The 16918-nt window shown below is 45.3% G+C and overlaps 1 protein-coding gene across 5 annotated transcripts in view; it reads right to left on the reverse strand.

The window, feature by feature from the left end:
* The window catches only part of SHANK3 (SH3 and multiple ankyrin repeat domains 3), a 371832-nt gene that overhangs the window by 296609 nt on the left and 58305 nt on the right, over positions 1 to 16918 (reverse strand). For all 5 annotated transcript variants that reach the window (XM_068670237.1, XM_068670238.1, XM_068670239.1 and 2 more), the window contains 2 exons: positions 13107 to 13310; positions 9263 to 9334 (listed from right to left, as the gene is read on the reverse strand). In XM_068670237.1, coding sequence (XP_068526338.1) covers positions 9263 to 9334; positions 13107 to 13310 — 276 coding nt within the window. The remainder of the gene's footprint in view (positions 1 to 9262; positions 9335 to 13106; positions 13311 to 16918) is intronic.

Consider the following 16918-nt stretch of genomic DNA (forward strand, 5'->3'; position numbering starts at 1 on the left):
GCTCCATGCATGCTAAACCCCAGTACCCAAGAACAGGTCTGACAGTCTCAGCACGATCCTTGACAACAGAGCTGAGTCCATGTCAATGATGAGCCCATGCCCACCTCCATGGTGCCAGTACCCTCTGCCCATGCACATCCCTTAAGCTGCAGCCTTCCCAGGTCCTCTATGGCCACGGAAGTTTCTTCTGTGAGCTCTCTGCTCAGGCAGACACCACACCTCTGTGCATGCGACAGCGACTTCTGACAGTTGCATGTTTAGGTTTTTACCAAACATCCCAGGTACTAAACTGAACTGCTCTTGAGGTTCTACTGCTAACTGTTGTTTTCAACCCAGAAGTGCATCCTATCCAGACCATCTACATCCATCAGCAGTGTGCTAGTGTATACTTCTACTATTGTAGAATAGTAGTATATTGTATATTGTAGGTGCTCAGGACGGTAAAACGTATTTTGACAATCGGAAGATGATGCACTATGTCAACTTTTAACGATAGTTTTTATATTTAGCAAGACACTGAAGATAAAAGTGCATGAGTATAAGGAGAATGCAGAAAGAGGCACCTTCACCTCTGGGATGTGCATTCTCCCCCTACAGGTACTTGTTAATCATCAAGGTCCTGTGCACCACACAGGCGCTAATGGGTGACCACATGGAATTTCCATTTGGGGGAAATCCATTACTATTCTGTCTTTGCAAATGAAGAACAAAGAATGTTCGCCTACACAAGATCTCAGATCAAATCTACAGCAAAGCTGCAAAAACAATCTGTCAAGTCTATAGACTTTACCTGTAAAATAATAAATAGAAAAATATTTTCATCCATTAGTTTATAACTGCTTAGCAGCATGCTCCAAATGTGCATCTTAGTGCCCAAGCTAGGAGTTCACTGCAGTTCTCAAACTTAAAAATACAAGGAGAGGACAGAAGAAAATGTAGTGGCTTCTTATCATCCCTTGCACAGTTTTGTTCCTCCACTTTTGGTCCTAGACCTTGGAGAACAAGGGTAATACCTAAAAACTGAACACAGATAATGAAAAAGACCATTTACTGGAGGCATAATTATAGATGTTACAAGAATCACATGTCTAATCACAGGACTGGATGACTGCTTTGCTCCACTTAGAAATCTGAATTAAAATATAACGAGGAAACAGACTAATAAAAAGAAAATCGCAACCGAGATGGCATCTCTGATTGAGTTTACAGCATGACCTTACAGGAAGATGTGTTTGTACAACCAAAGCAGTGAACTGTGTCAGCAGATGGGACAAACAGACAGGAGCAGGGTCACCTTGCACCATTTCACTGCCAAAAGACAGCAGGTTTGGAACTGTGTGCTTGAACAGCAAAGCAGCAACCAAAGGGACACGTGTAATTTTGTTACAGGCACGAGGAGCAGCAATATTCACAAGTGTAGCTGTCCAGAGCTTCATATTACTACAGTTTTCAGTTTCTTATTCTTCACCAATGGAGAGGTAATAATTAAATCAAGTGAGCTGTTTTCCAGAATAAAGTTAGAGAAAGACATTGTTTCACTGGAGTTAAAATTTTGCAATGACCACAGAGAGACAACTGTCTCAAAGCACACATACTTGGGAGGCACTCTGCTACTTCCCAGAGAACTCTCCAGGACTCTGCCAATAGCCAGATCTGAGAAATAACAGAAATCAGATTACGGAAAGGAACAGGATATTACAAATTAAGATGTTTCGGTCAGTTCATACTTCAAAATGTTGCATCACGATCCAGGCACTCTTGTGCTTGGCAGCCTCTCACATACCTAGCCATTGCAGACAATGCCTCCAGCACCAGAACGCCTGTGGGACTCCATGCTCATCCTGGCTGGCTCCAGGACCCCTGAGCTGAGCCTGCAGGCCAGCCCCAGAGCCTCTCAAGCAGCCCCAGCTCAGAGGGGGATGCAGGCCCTTGACAACAAGCAGACACCTGCCCACAGTCTGCGGGGCAGTCTCAGCTTCTTTTGGCACAGTGGCCCACCCCCAGCAGCACAGCTGAGCGATTCTGCCAGCATTTGAACCAACACCACACCAGGAACACAGCACAGGGCTGATCCGAGTTCAACAGCTTGAACTGAAATCAGACCCAGGTGGCTCCTGGGAGCCGCTCTGTGCCCACTTGCCACCGCAGTCACCAGTGGCAGCCCCAGGCACCGTGACACACACAGCAGTGCCAAACTACAGCAACTTCATCCTGGCTTTAAAGTCTTTGTTTCAGTAAGATTTCGGCTACAATAAGGGTATCTCTTTTTGCAAAAATACAGCTGTTAAAACCTGTGTTTGCCATGTGACAGCTTATGCTAAATCCATACTTACAAGTATTTAGAAAACTGTATTGATTAAATGGCCCTTCCTCCAATAGTCATGAATTCAAGCATGCTTTATCTGAATCATTTGAAACCAGAAGCAAAACATACTTGGCTTTGTAAATCAACTCAAAAACTATAAATATGTCACAGCCATATCCCATGCTGGGCACATTATAACCACTTTTCAAAGAAGCAAATGCTGGTATTTTCATTCTTCCATGTTGTTTTTTCAGCTTATGGTGCATAGAAAAGCTTTCCTATCAGATTGTTTTTCATTTCAATTTAGCTAGAAACATAGATACTTTCTTTATAATTTGGACTGATTCACTCAAAGCCGAAAGAAGATTTGAGAGCTGAGAGAGTAAGGAAGCTTGCTTTCCTCCCCCAGTTTATGAATATAATCCTGTCAGGAAAGGAATGAGATCTCATTATTCTAAGAACCTGAGGATTTGGGGCCAGGTTTTCAAAAGTATTAAGGTGACTAGACATGAAGAGAGAGAGCAAATGTCAGACTCCCACAGAAATCAAGGGGAGCTAAGCAGATGCCTAAATCACTTAGGCAATTTTGAAATCTCACCAGACACTTACTTATTTTCTGTCACTTAAATACCTTTGGGAATTTGTAATGAGAAACACTAATACAAACCAAATCTCCCTTTGTTTAAAAGATCAGTCAGCTTTAAATACAAAAGATATATACTGATAAATTTACTTTTCTTCTTCTGTGTCCAGTACGTTACAGGAACGTTTATTAAAGTGATAAAGACACTATTTAAAATGTTATTCCACTTTAATTTTAATTGAATTTCAGCTTCTGCCCAAACACAGTTGGATACAAATCAAAATAATAATATAAAAAAAAATCAGAATCCAGTAAAGGCATCACATCCAATTCCCTATACACAAAAATTAAAACGTAAACGTATTTCTATAAAGATATCTAACTGCTTAAATAAACACTCATAGTGTATCTTCCCACGAGCAAAAGTACCATATTTAGTGTGAAGATCATGGTGATTTTCAAATCAGTGTGCGTGAATGGCTATACTAAGAGGCATGAAGGAAACCTTCCTTGGGGAGAAAAAAAGTAAGACACAACAAGAACTTATGCAAATAAAATTAAACTAGCATATGGCTGCCCCTCGCTGATTTCGTGGGCACTTTGTGCCTATTTCTATTTCACAGAATCACAGAATTTTAGGGATTGGAAGGGACCTTGAAAGATCATCTAGTCCAATCCCCCTGCTGGAGCAGGAACACCTAGATCAGGTCACACAGGAACGCATCCAGGCAGGTTTTGAATGTCTCCAGAGAAGGAGATTCCACAGCCTCTGGGAAGCCTGTTCCTGCATTCCCCCACCCTCACTGTGGTTGGACTAGACCTTGGAGGTCTCTTCCAACCTAGATGATTCTGGGATTCATATTTAAGTGGAACCTCCTATCTTCTGGCTTGTACCCGTTGCCCCTTGTCTTATCATCAGATGTCCAATTGATTTCCCAATGTCTTGGTGCAGGCCAACAGCAGGTGAGGGCAGGGGTTGGACACAAGGGGCTGAGACAGGTAGGACCCTCCCATTCCAGCACTGGGGCCATTGTGGTCTCTAACAAAACTCTGCAGTGGAGCTGAGCTCACCGCCTCCAGCATCTCCTGCAGGCTGTCCATGAACCCTGCCCTGATCCTGGAAAAGGAGGAGCCCAGTTAGAGGAGACAAGAGCCAAACCTGGCTCTGCTCTAATCCCACCATTGGGAAGCCACTGGGGCTTCTGCTCAAACCTCTGCCACCTCTCCCTTGTACTTCAGCTCGATTTCCACATCATTACCCAAAACACCTTATGTCAGTAGATGACTGTTGAGCAAGTCTGAGGCGTGTTCACAGAAGTAAGCCTGAGGTTAAGATCAGGAAAGTTCCTGGGGAAGGGACACAGTCCCAGTCATCCTGCTGGGACATTGTGTTCAGCCCATTTTCCCTCATTAGCACAAAACCACAAGAAAAATCAACACCCTCCAGAAAATAAAAGCTCATTGAGAGGAAGCTGGTGCAAGGGAACAAGTCTTTCTCTCTTGAATTGAAATGAAAGAAAATAAATGAGATATTCTTCTTGCAGAGAAATTATTCTAACTGTCGCTCACTATTCAGCCCAGGCTGGGCGCACAGGAAGCCAAGTGCTCAGCCGCACCGCAAGAGTGGAGAGACAAAACATCCCCTTAACGCCAAGTGCATGCTGATGTTTCCAGCAATTTTAGTATCAAAAAAAAGCCTAATCTTTCCTTAGGGCCTGGTTTGCTCCAAACAGCAGATAAAATTAAGACAAACCATCCACAAATCAGAGTGTGGCAGATGACATGGGGTCACGGGCACCAGAAGAAGCTGGTCCTCCCTTGCACCAGCCATTTTACATGTTCTCACTGAGGCAATCAGACAGCAGCAAGTAGACATCATTGATTCCCTCAGAAACATCAGATAATCAATTTCACTGCACACAACAAGAATCTTTAAACATCATCTCCGAGGTTGGCTCAGTGCTTCTCCAAACCCTTTTGAAGCACTCCCAACAGCCTGCAGAGGGATGCTCTGGCCCAAGGTCCAAGCTGTGGCAGGGGCAAGCACTCAGCAGAGGACTGAGGGCAGCACCTGCTGTCCCACAGGACACACACTTCCACGAGGGATGCTGCAGGTGTGCTGCTCCGAGTGCTGCTGAGGCAGCATGGGCTCCAGCCTGCACCAGGCGATACTCAGCTAATGCAACCAGACAGGCAGAAGGCACAGTGCACATGGTACCCGAGTAGTTGGTGCTGTTTTACAGTACCTGCACAGATGCTTGTCTATTCATGGCAAGTCCTTTCACTGTCCAGCATTTACTGCTGACATTATCGAGTTCCTTTGGCTCTCTAATTGGATTTTCAGGGGTATGACAACATTTTAAATAGGAGCACAAACTGGCCAGCACCGTGGTACCTCAATGGAAGCTCCCAGGCTAGTATGCACATGGCTGCTCTGCCACCAGCATCCAAAATGCTGGCAGCCCATCTTCTCCTGGAGAACACCACACAGGACAATACACTGATACTCCCTAAAAAGGGCTTAAAGAAGGCAGCTGTGCATGCCACACCAGCAAACTTGGTCACTCCTATACCAAACGCCATCGGCCCAGCTCTGCCTGAAGTCCTTCACAGCCTGCCCCGGCTGCCTGCCCCCATGCCTCCTCCCAGCATCACCACGGCCATGGTGGTTGCTCCAATCTCCCAGGTTCATGTAGGGCTAAGACATCCCCCACATCCCACTGCTCCCTGGAGCTGTGCCACCATCCCCTCCACATCACTACAGCCCTGCTTATGCACCAGAACCTAGAGAAAAGCTGGTGGCAGTCACCTGTGGCTGCTGCAGGTGTTGGCTGCCAAGCTGATGCTCTCTCACTGCTCCTTCACCCAGCTGCCTGCACAGACCCTGTCCCATCCCCATGCCTGGGCTGGCTGTCTTCTCTAATTGTACAGTTTGCAGCACATGAAGATCACTGCCTACAGCTAATGCTTCCTATCTACACTGATGTCAGTCATCTACAACAGTAATGGTGGACACACTGCTAATAATTGCTTTAAATGTGTCACTTCTTTCCCATTCAAGGTGGTAATACCCCATGTCTTTTGGTAACACAATGTCCTTCGTGGACATTTTGGTAAATGCCAAGATTTTTCTGCACAGATTTTTAATTTGTAAACACGTTGGGATTGCCCTTATATCACACGCATTTTTTTGCCCTCCCATTCCAAATTGTCTACTGCAATTCAGTGAAGAAAAAAAGTGTCACTGCCTTCAGATCCCAAAAGGTATAAGAGATTGAATGAAGCTGACTGACTGATTTTACCAAGTCACCTTGTTATTGCTGCCAATCCAAGAAATCAGCTTCCCCACTTCCTACACTTCCTAGAATAAGTTGCCTGGCATGCAAAAGGAGTTTTTTTGTTTTGCTTTGTTTTGTTTTGTTTTTTAAGTGGCAGTTAAGATTCATACATCAAGAGCATTTAAAGTTTCAAGTAGGATACCCTGCTACCTACATGTACAATGAGACTCTAAACTCTGAATGTCTTGGTACTTTACTCTCATTCGGATGAGCCTGTTAGCCACAGGTCTCAAGATTTCACATATACCACAGCTTGAGGCACAGTCCTACCATCCCATTAGACCTAAAGCTAATTCTTCACAGCACTTTAAATTACTGCATTTCAGAGAAAACAAAACAAAACAAACAAACAAACAAACAAACAAACAAATCCCACCAGTAATTCACTACCCAAAAGATTAGGCGTCATTACAAATAATATGGAAACAATTCCATCCTCATGCCTCAAGACACATGCATGGTCTGCACCACTCCACAAAGGGATTGGCACTATGCATCTCTCTCGCCCTCTCCCAGCAATCAGTGCCGAGATGTGCCATGCAGTTAGTCACACTGCTGCCGTTGGCTGTCAGCACCGTCATTGCCCCTTTGAGCAGCTGGCACAAGCATGTCTCCTGCTCACCCACCGCCTGCACTGAAGCCCTACAGGAGCAGCCCCAGGGCAGTACCAGGGCTCTGCTGCCATCCCCATGAGCGTCACGGCCCACAGTGCCCGTGGGCTCCTGGAAAATGCCAGCCAAGGGAAATATGCATCAGCATCCTCTTGATGGAGATAAAAGGGGAGCACAGATGCAAGATTTCATTTGGATGCCGTATTTTAGTGGCAAAGAAGAACTTAAAAAACATAGAAACAACATGAAGGAGTTTTGTTATTTTAAGCAGACCTTAAAGCAGAGAGATGACGTGAATATTTAATAAAGCTTATTTATGGCTACTATACAGTCTTAGGGGATGTCCTCAGATGCTGCCGTTTGGGTCTCCCTGTCACAGGCATCTGCAGCCCTCCCTCTAGGAAACGCAGTCTCCCACTGGCAAAGCTCAGAAGTGATTCATGTTTCCTGGCGCCAGGGAGATGCTGAGAGCTTTCCAGATTTGCTGCCTGGATATTCTTATGCCACTAGACAGAAACCTCATGACTTTAATCTTTGTGAGTCAAATTCAAACTCTAGTAGCATTTTGTTTCTCATTTCTGCAGCTCTGCTAAAGGAAGACAGAGGACCTGTTTCTTCCCATGAGGAAGATTTTAACCTTTACAGTAGGTCAAGTCCTTTGGGAGAAAGTTTTGTTCCCTCTGTGTTAAGCCTGTAGCTCCACCCCACCCAGCTCTTGCTGCTGTACATGTTAACTGAAAACTTACAACCCTCTTGCAGAACACGTGTGAGCAGGAGCAAGGCACCAGCCTGCAGACCTGCAGCAGGAGCAGCGCACAGCAGCCCTACGCAAAGGGGCTGAGCAGGCTGCTGGGAAGGCTGAGGAGGAAGCAGAGAGCTCGGGCACACAGCCAGCATTGCTGAGACCTGGTCACCTCCTCTGTGTTTCCTGGAACAGCTGGCTTTCAGAGAAAAGCAGCTAAACACCACAGCTGACAGTCTGGCAACCATGCGCATCAAGTCAGAGGGCAAAACAAAAATAGCCAGGAAGCCAGCCATACCGCACCGTGGAGCTGTAGCTCTGTACAGCCACAAGGGACCCAGCAGGGAGCCCTGGGGATCTCACCCTGTCCTGCATCCTCCTTAAACAAGAACTCTAAAGCCTCCTCGCACTTTCCTTCATGCACAGGCCACACCCAGGATCTCCTCCGTGGCATCGCTCCCTGCCCTGAGCCCCACTTCTCCCTGAACTCTCCAGAAAACAGGCCAAGTTTGAGGGTCACTGAGGGTATCCCCACACCACACAACTATGCAAATGCTGCCAAGCACATTAGAGCCACGGGGCTGCCTCAGGGCCAGCTGTGCTGCTGGAGCCCACCTCGCTCCTCCTGCCTGTGGTTTCCCATGTGGTTTCCCGGCCTCCAGGGAAACAACACAGTCCCCACAGGCCACGGACAGTCTCAAGGTACAATTATTAATGGCAACAGAAATCCTTTGATTGTCCCAGACCTCTCCACAGTTACTGTTTTAGCTTCTTAGACAAGAAATGTCATCATGGAACCACTGCAGCTTTCAGGTAAAGTGCAATGCGACAGAACATCCAGCTGCCGTGTGCTCAGGGCCCAGTGACCATCAGCATCCCTGACTCTGCAGCACCCACAGGTGGTACTGGGTTGGGTGTCTCTGTCCACAGAGCCTGTAGGGCTGAGGGGGTTGGGGCGGAGGGAGGGGGCACCTTCCCTCCCAGAAAACACCTATGTGTGCAAAAAGCACCATCCTTACTGCACTCACTATCCTTCAAACATCTGGAAGACCAAATCAATTCCTGCACTGCTAATTTTTACACATTCCTTGATCACTGTCCACAACCCCTGGACACGGTAGACCAAGAACGCTCTCCACACAAGGACTGAACCATGCATGGGTTAAAGCCAAGGACAAGGCAATGGCCTGCATGCAATGCGAAGGCGTGCAGCAGCCTCTGGCAGGGGGAGGGAAAGGCGTACTCCTCAATGAACACAATTGTGCTCTCCAGGCATTTAGTCACTTACCCAGGCCAGCAAACAAAGTTTCTCTTGAACTGGCCCATTGTGTGTACCTCTGCCTTACCACCCTGTGGAAAGCTGGCCCCAAGATCTCCAGCAGAGACGAGTCCAACTAGATACCCGTCCACAAGCACACGTACACAGTGCATGGACCTCCCTATGCAGGAACCCCACCACAGTTTAGTGGAGTCCTTCAGCTTGCACCCCCATCTAAATCACCCCAGGCTTTGGCAAGCAGCAGTATGCTTACACAAGTGACTTGTGTTCTGGCAAGCAAGGAAGGCTGAAACATCTCAAGACCTGGTACTCTCTCTGTAACAGACCACAGCTCATTGGGACAGACCATTGGTGCTGAACATGCTACCAGGGCTTTGAGCTCACAGGCGAGACTCCAGCCTTACCTTTGTATGGAGTTTGGCAAACTGCTTGTCATCCAGCAAAGTCTGGGTGTACACGCGCCTTTTGTACCGGAACTGCAAGAGGGGAGAATGTCAGATATGAAATGAACAAAACACACTCAGCATCAAATTGCTATTGAGCAGCTCCAGTAAAGTCTTGCATATAAGACATTGTCTAAATTTGAAAATAACAGATACAGATCCACTGTTCTCCTCCACATTTTTTTCTAATAGTTGATTGCTTTTCTCAGTAAAGAGATTCTGACCAGTTCTTCATATAAATCTGTCTGGCTTCAGCTTCCAAAAGTATGGGCTTTGTTCTGTTTCTTCCCAATTAATTCAGGATCTAAGAACAGAGAGGTTTTCCCCAAGAAAGTTCTTACACAAGTAATCTATAGCCAATTTTCCTCTAAGCAGGTTGAGCTCTAAATCTCTCACTGAAGGATCTCCTCTTCTGTTCTCAGATCATTTCTGCTGATGTCCTTTCAAGAACAGTGCCTACGACCCCCACACTGCTCTAATATCACTCTCTTGAACCCAGCCACTCTTCATACCAACTCACTGTTTGTCAGGATTCACGACAAAAATTTACAGAATCACTTTTTTTGCCATGGCATCACACTAGGAATTAATGTTAGCTTTATTGAACACAAGACTCAGCATTTTATTCAGAAACTTTGTTTTCTGAAATTAGAGTCCCTCATCTGCAAGCAAGCTTTGTCCCTTTATGTTTTTCACTTGGCTGACTTAGCAGTATACTTTGATATGTCCTACTTACCAGATGACCTAGAGTGCCATCCACACTGTTATATTCTCTGCTAGACTTGGTGTAGCCAGACAATCAGCAGTGATTTCTCATTCATAGAATCATAGATTATCCCACATTGGAAGGGATGCACAGGAATCATCATGTCCAACTCATACACACTTACACTCAGATACCTGGGGTAACCATATCAAGCTTGATGTTGGTCCTTAAGAAACCTCACTAGAAATATATCTATGCAGTGATGATTTCAGTGACAACCACTTTTTAACCATCGATTAGTTAGCCAGTAGCATTTGTTCTACTGATGTTCAATAGTGCTAATTGGGAATTTGAATACCATGTAGAACAAAACCAGATATTCCCAAGTGGCTGTTACCTTTGTACAGTTATCTTTATCAAGCAAAATTATAGTTTCCTTAAAGAGTAAAATTGGCTTTGACTAGATCTTTCTTCAATGCATGAATTGTATTTTGAGTTTTTGAATTGCTATGAACTTAATCTGTCACCAACATTTCATTATTTCAGCTGGAACTGACATCAAATTATCTTTGGACTGAAGTTACTTATTTTTCAATGCTGGCAATATATCAGCACATTTTCAATCTTCTGTAGTTGCCCTTGTATTCCAAAATTTATCACAAACTTGTACTACTGGGCAGATGTTTCTTCACACAGCTTTTTTTAAATTCTGTGAAAAACTCTCACCCACTGATACACAGATGTTGGTCACTTGAAGATGTTGCCAGTGTTGGGGCTCCTTTGCACATCTTAACACTGTCCTGCAAGCACCCTTTGGTGGCTCCTCTTCACCCCTGGCATCACATCCCAGGGTCTGCAAATGAGCTCTGCTCCCAGCTGCCAGCTCTGCATCCTGGGCAGCACACTGGCCTGATCCGGGCAGCTTTAGACTTCTTGCCCACCGCTGCTGTCCTAGCCTTCAACCCTGGGGAAGCTCCTGAGCACACCTGGTCCCAGCTGCTGTGCACTACATGGTAGGGCAACAGCAAGGCAGGTCTGAGAGAGGGAAGGCAGGCTGTGTTGGCTTTGATGTCATGACAGCACACAACTGCCACCCTGGGGCAAAGCAAGAACTTCAACTGAGAAGAGTTAAGTTGTGCAACCCATCGTCAGCCACTCAAAACTACATGGCAGAAGTGGACAGCTAACCCTAAGCTACTTGCACCCCAACAGTTCTGTTCTGATAGCTCATCCGTGGACTGGACTTGTGCAAGGAGGACATGCAGACACATAAATTTCAAAATCTCTTTCAAAGCTACAAGGTGCATGAACTGATTGTGATGGCTAATAATGGCTGAAACACAACAGTGTTGTTTGGCATACAAATGAAACAGCTACCTCGTTATGAATGACATAGGAAGCATCTGACATTAGATGACAACCAGTAGGACAATATGGGATAAGGTCAATACTATCAAACACACGAGGATAACTGGATCTCAGCAGATGGGCAGGCAGAAACCTGCCCGCTGCTTGAGCACCATCATGCTATGTTGCAGCTCCTGTTTTATCCCAATAAAGGAATCTGGAGTATCAACAGCTCTCCATGGCAGAGGACTGAGCCAGCATCCCACCTCTTCAGGGAAATACTGCAGGTACCTGCTTTTTAACTCTGTAATTTTTCTGTTGCTGTGTACAAACCCTCATTTATCTGATTACATTCATATGCAGCCTTGAGGGCTAATTTATCTTTTGGGCTCAAGAAACCTCATTGGTATCAACATAGGATTTATTTCTTGTAAATGGATTCAGGATTTTTGGTTTTCCAGCAAGTATTCTTAAGTGCTCGGCTACCATTCTTATCAAGTTATGAAGAATTGAAATGACACATAACAAATATCCATGTCAAGTCTGCATTTAGATGTGTGCACTAAGACATTAAGTATGGACATTATGCTAAATTGTACAGAAACGAAGCATTTAAGCCTATGTAAAGAACATTAAGGAATTTACTACCTCATAGGTTTATTTGCAAGCATTCTTAATGTTGTTCCAAATGTTTTTGTCTATATTAAACGTTAGTTGACTAAGAAATTGTGCAGTACTTTCTTTCCAAATTAGTCAGGATTAGTTATAATAACAGCATTCACGCTTGCATTTATAAGAGTTCATGCAGCTTAAGTGTGTAATGCTTTCTAAGTAGATTCTGTGGGTAAAATATAGCACAAGATCCCTAAAACTAGAGGACCACATGCAGGTAACCAAAGTCCCATTACAGTCAGCGGGGAGCCAATGGAGCCTAAGAAATGCTCCAGGTCACCCTTAGAACAAATACCTTCATGTGTTCACCTGAATCCCAGCCAAGGGCAAAATCTATACTAAATGTCAGTACAGAGTAATTCAGTTAATTTCTGTTCCACTTAATTTTCTGGAACAGAAAATAGTATAGCATGAAACTTAGCATTTATCCTCCATGCTTATCACGTAGATGAGGTCCACACAGGAACTGTCATTTACTGTCAAAGCACATAGTTGCCCTCCAGCCTCTAGGTCAACTGTAAATTAAATTAAATTAAATTAATAAATAAATATTAAAATAAAGTAAAAAATGTCAAACAGCTTCTTCAGCCTCACATTCAAAGACCTCCCTATGCTTTTCCTTCTGTACCAATAGTTTTCCTTCTGTAACTTCAATCTTCCATGACAGTTAGGTGCCAGTGGAAAAAAAAGAAATTTTGATCAACAGGGTCAATAAACAGGGAAGCCGTTTCACAGGACTGTGGCAGACGTTATGGAGCTCTCTACCAGACAGAGTCATGAGCAACTAAAACTAAAACTCAGAGGCGTTTGCCTCAGCTTTCCCTCAATGAATTCTCTGTGAGTAAACATACACCCACAGAAATTTCTGTGCTTTCACTCCTGATGGCAAATGGGGAAAAAAAGGGGAGGGGGGGCTTAATTTTTGTGGTACCTCTGGGGAGCCTAGAGTGGAAGGGATCATAGGGATCATATGAGTCCTATGTACTTATGCATATATATATGTGTGTGCATATATATCTATATCTGTATATAGATACACACATATATATTTGGAAAAAAAAAAAAAAAGAGGACAGCTACCTCCAGGTAGGGGACAGGAGTGTCTGGATTCAGGGGGTACTCCCGCAGTAGACGCTCCTCATCCAGGAACTTCCCAGCCCTGCCGTTGAAGGCTGGCTGGAAGAGCCCATAGTTGAGAACATCCTTCAGGCTGTGGTTGAGAGTGCACAGAATGCGCTGCTTGGAGACCCACACAGGAACATCTGGATTCAACCGCAGACACTTCTGTGGAGAGACAGAGGGCAATTAGAGCTGAGCATCCCTAAGGTTCTGTAGTCCACCACCACACCCAGGAACAGTCACACTAAAAGTGAGGAGAAGGATGAGGTTGGAAAGACACAATCTTTTCCAGTTGGTTGGAGGAGGGGAGGAAAGGGGGGGGAAAAAGTTGAAAATTAGAGAAGAACGAGATTTAGCAGATCCTCCCCCAACCTATTTTGTGTGGTTCAGGGCAGACTGGTATTTTACAAAGTCCTATAAAATGAGATGTGCCAAAGAGTATTTTATGGCCTAACAACAGCTAAATTAAATATTTATTTAATTTATTTATTTATTAAATATCCCTCTGACAGTGTGTAAGGAGTCTACTGAATTCTCCACCAGGAATTTTGCACGTGTGCAAAAAAAGGAGCAGTGCATGCCAGCACTGCAACCCCTTCCAGGAAGGCAAGGCATCCAGTGAAGTCTTCTGTCAACTCTGTCTTCATGCATTCGAAGTCCTATTTTTCCTTTCCACCCTCTAACATGCAGTGAATTTCCCTGGTCCTGTAAGCAGCTTCCCCTGCTCGGGACCAGAGAAATCAAGTGTTCGCAGTCCATCACCTTCAAGCTATGTCTTCTGCAGCTGTCGTGCACCCTGGCTGTCGTGGCTGCAGAACCACAGCCCTTCACACTGTCTGCTCTCACAGCCAGGAGCAGGAAGGAAGGAAGATGCTGCACTGGCAGCACCAGAGGTCAGGCTTACAACAGCCAGTCCCCATCAGTGGTCTCAGCTTCCCCTCCCAGGTCACAGTTTTTGCTTTTTGGCCCTTGATGTCTCCTCATTCCGGTTACTTTGGTTTTCCTCCTTCTTTGCTCTTCCACCCCATCCACACTTTATGGGCAAGGCGAAGAAAGTCTCTGGTCTTGTTTCAGTGTTTTGTTTCAAAACCACTGCCTGTCAGTTCCATGTAGAGCTCCTGATTTCTGTGCTGGAAGGCAAAGTGAGCAACTGCTTTGAAAAATTAAACAGCTTTGCCTAGAGAAAAGCAAATGGTCCTGCTGAGGCACAGGGCGGTAGGCAGCAGAGCACCAGTGCTGCACTGCACAGTGCCAGGCCTGATCACCACCCAGAAGTCACCAAGCAACACGGCAACTGAGCTGATGTTACGGTTCATTTTTCTCAGGCAAGGATAACTTGCACTTGGCAGCATGCCATGTACTGCAAACAGAGGTCAGAGTTATCTATTTCATTGCTGACCACAGTAGCAAGTGAGCATACTTATCAACACGTGCTTGTCCTAAAGCAGGCACTGAGGAGAGGCAGACACTTGGTGGTCTGAGACATCAAGAGTTCAAAACCTGTGACATGTCAGCTCTGTTGTGCTGCAGCAGAACATGTATCATTCTTTCAGGGACCCCTAAATAGAAAATCACCATCTACATGTATACCTTCCGACATGCTTACTTAGTCTCTAGGATTTTTCCTCATTGTCAAATTATGCTTTTTGGTACAAAAATATGTGGCTAATGGGAAAAAACTATTGACAGATATGCACATATGTACAAGCACAAGTGCTGGTTGAAGGCACATCCCTATACAAAAATCAGTGAATCTTATATCAAACTTTACACTGCAAAAACATACTCTGGAGAGTATTGTTTCCTGTTTAGGAGAGAAAACAGCTTCCATTCTGCAGTGTGTTTCATTAACCAGTGTCAGAAATTGGAAAGAAAAAAATACGTACTTCCACTGTTAGGTCAAAATGCTTCATTGCCGTTTGTGGCAATTACACTACTTAAAGTGTAATGTCTCAGTTTTTCCAAATACCATCAAATGTATTAATAACTTTCTCATATCAGAGTTCCTGAAACTAAACATGCTTATTCCACTCCATGATGCAGCACAGACGCTCCAGGAGCAATATCCCACCAACCCCTGCCAAATGGTTGCAAAGGATCTCTCTGCACAGCCTTAACTCTGAAGTCTGCATGGATCCACAGCAGAAAGCCGCTCCGTGTTCAGTTTGCTCAGGCAGACACTGCAGCAAGGGCTCCTCCAACTCCTCTTTCACTGGGAACGCATCCATCTCCACCAGCACAGCCAGGACAGCCATGGCAGCTCCCAAATCAGTACCTGGCTGATCCCAGACAGAGCAGGAAATGTTCATCTGCTTGAGCCACAAGCAGCATACCAAGCACTGATCCCCACCTCCATCAGGAAAGAGGTGCTGAGTTCAAACAGCACAGGGCCCTGTCGCAGCAGGCACAGGGACATCCAGCCCTGAGACAGCACTTACACAGGCAGGAATAACTTCCAGCCCTAAGGGCTGGGACACTCAAGCCAACAAGAATGTTAAAAGGAATCAGGAAACCAGTTGTCTCATGCAGTCCCAGGCTTGTAGGCCAAGGGCAGGTCTGTACCCTCTTGCTCCTCAGGCTCTCCTGACAGGATGCTGAGCACTGCTCTTGCACCAGTCCCCATGAGGAACCCGGGCAAGCACACAGAGGCACTGCAGAGCCGACCCTGCACCAGGTTGGATGGGGACAGGCTGGAGGAAGCTTTCAGAATAAGCTGCTCGGTTTGGTTCACTGTCACTAGCAATAATTTTTGTCATACAACAATCAAAGCCTTAGAAACAACTGCTGAAAGAAAACGATGCAGCTTTGCAAGTTAGACAGCATGGATGACTCCTTCCTGAAGGAAGAAAGAGCTCACAGCTTCAGATTCAATCCTCAGCACCACAGAGGATGACAGACAAGATCTATTCAGGAACCACCCTGCAATAATGACAATAAAGAACTTATATTCGACAGTCCTTTAACAGCAAAAAAGACTAAAATTTTTCATCGAAATGCACAAAAATGAGAAAGAGTTGAAAGGAAATTAAAAGAAGCAGCTGAAAAGGTAACGTGCTTGCAGGCAGCAGGGAATATATTTCATAATATCACATTAGAAGCTCTGAACGAATGTATGGCAAAAATAGAAAAATGGTCTCTAAGAGGTCCCAGAGAAAGACGGAGTAGCCAAAACCACAGAGCAGGGAAAGCTATAGAAAGTAAAAGACTTCCTTTAGAAAATGGAGTCACCTCTGAATGAGAGCAGAACAAACCACATACAAAAAGACAATGATAACAAAGGCATTAAAAACTAGCAAATGCAAAGGAAGTGGGGAGTCTGATGGACAGTGGGTGAGGCTGGCAAGTGACGGAGGTGTGAAGTCATCCCAGGAAGAGTCCCTGGGCTCCTCCTGTGAGGATGGGCAACAGGACAGGCTCCTTGCTGCCACTACAGCTGCCAACACGCAGAGACTCATAGGTAGGTGACAAAAACTCCACAGCAGGCACAGGAGCATGACAAGTTCAAGAGCAGGCTGATGAAACAGTGTTGACCAGGGTGGTGCAAACTGTCTTTGGAGTGGGAGCAGAGCTGAGGCAGGAAGCACTGAGATCCCACAGGACTGACCTCTCTGACAGGGAAACGGACAGGACTTGGACAAGCATCCACACTGCTTAGAGAACAGCTTACTTTCTGTAGAGAAATGCCTACCACCTGCGAGGAGAGCTTGGAGAGAACCCACGCTACCAGAGCAAGGCTGGCCTGCTTTACCCAATACACACTCGTACTTCCAAAG

This window comes from Anas acuta, chromosome 1 (genome assembly GCF_963932015.1).
Source record: "Anas acuta chromosome 1, bAnaAcu1.1, whole genome shotgun sequence".
Classification (NCBI taxonomy): domain Eukaryota; kingdom Metazoa; phylum Chordata; class Aves; order Anseriformes; family Anatidae; genus Anas; species Anas acuta.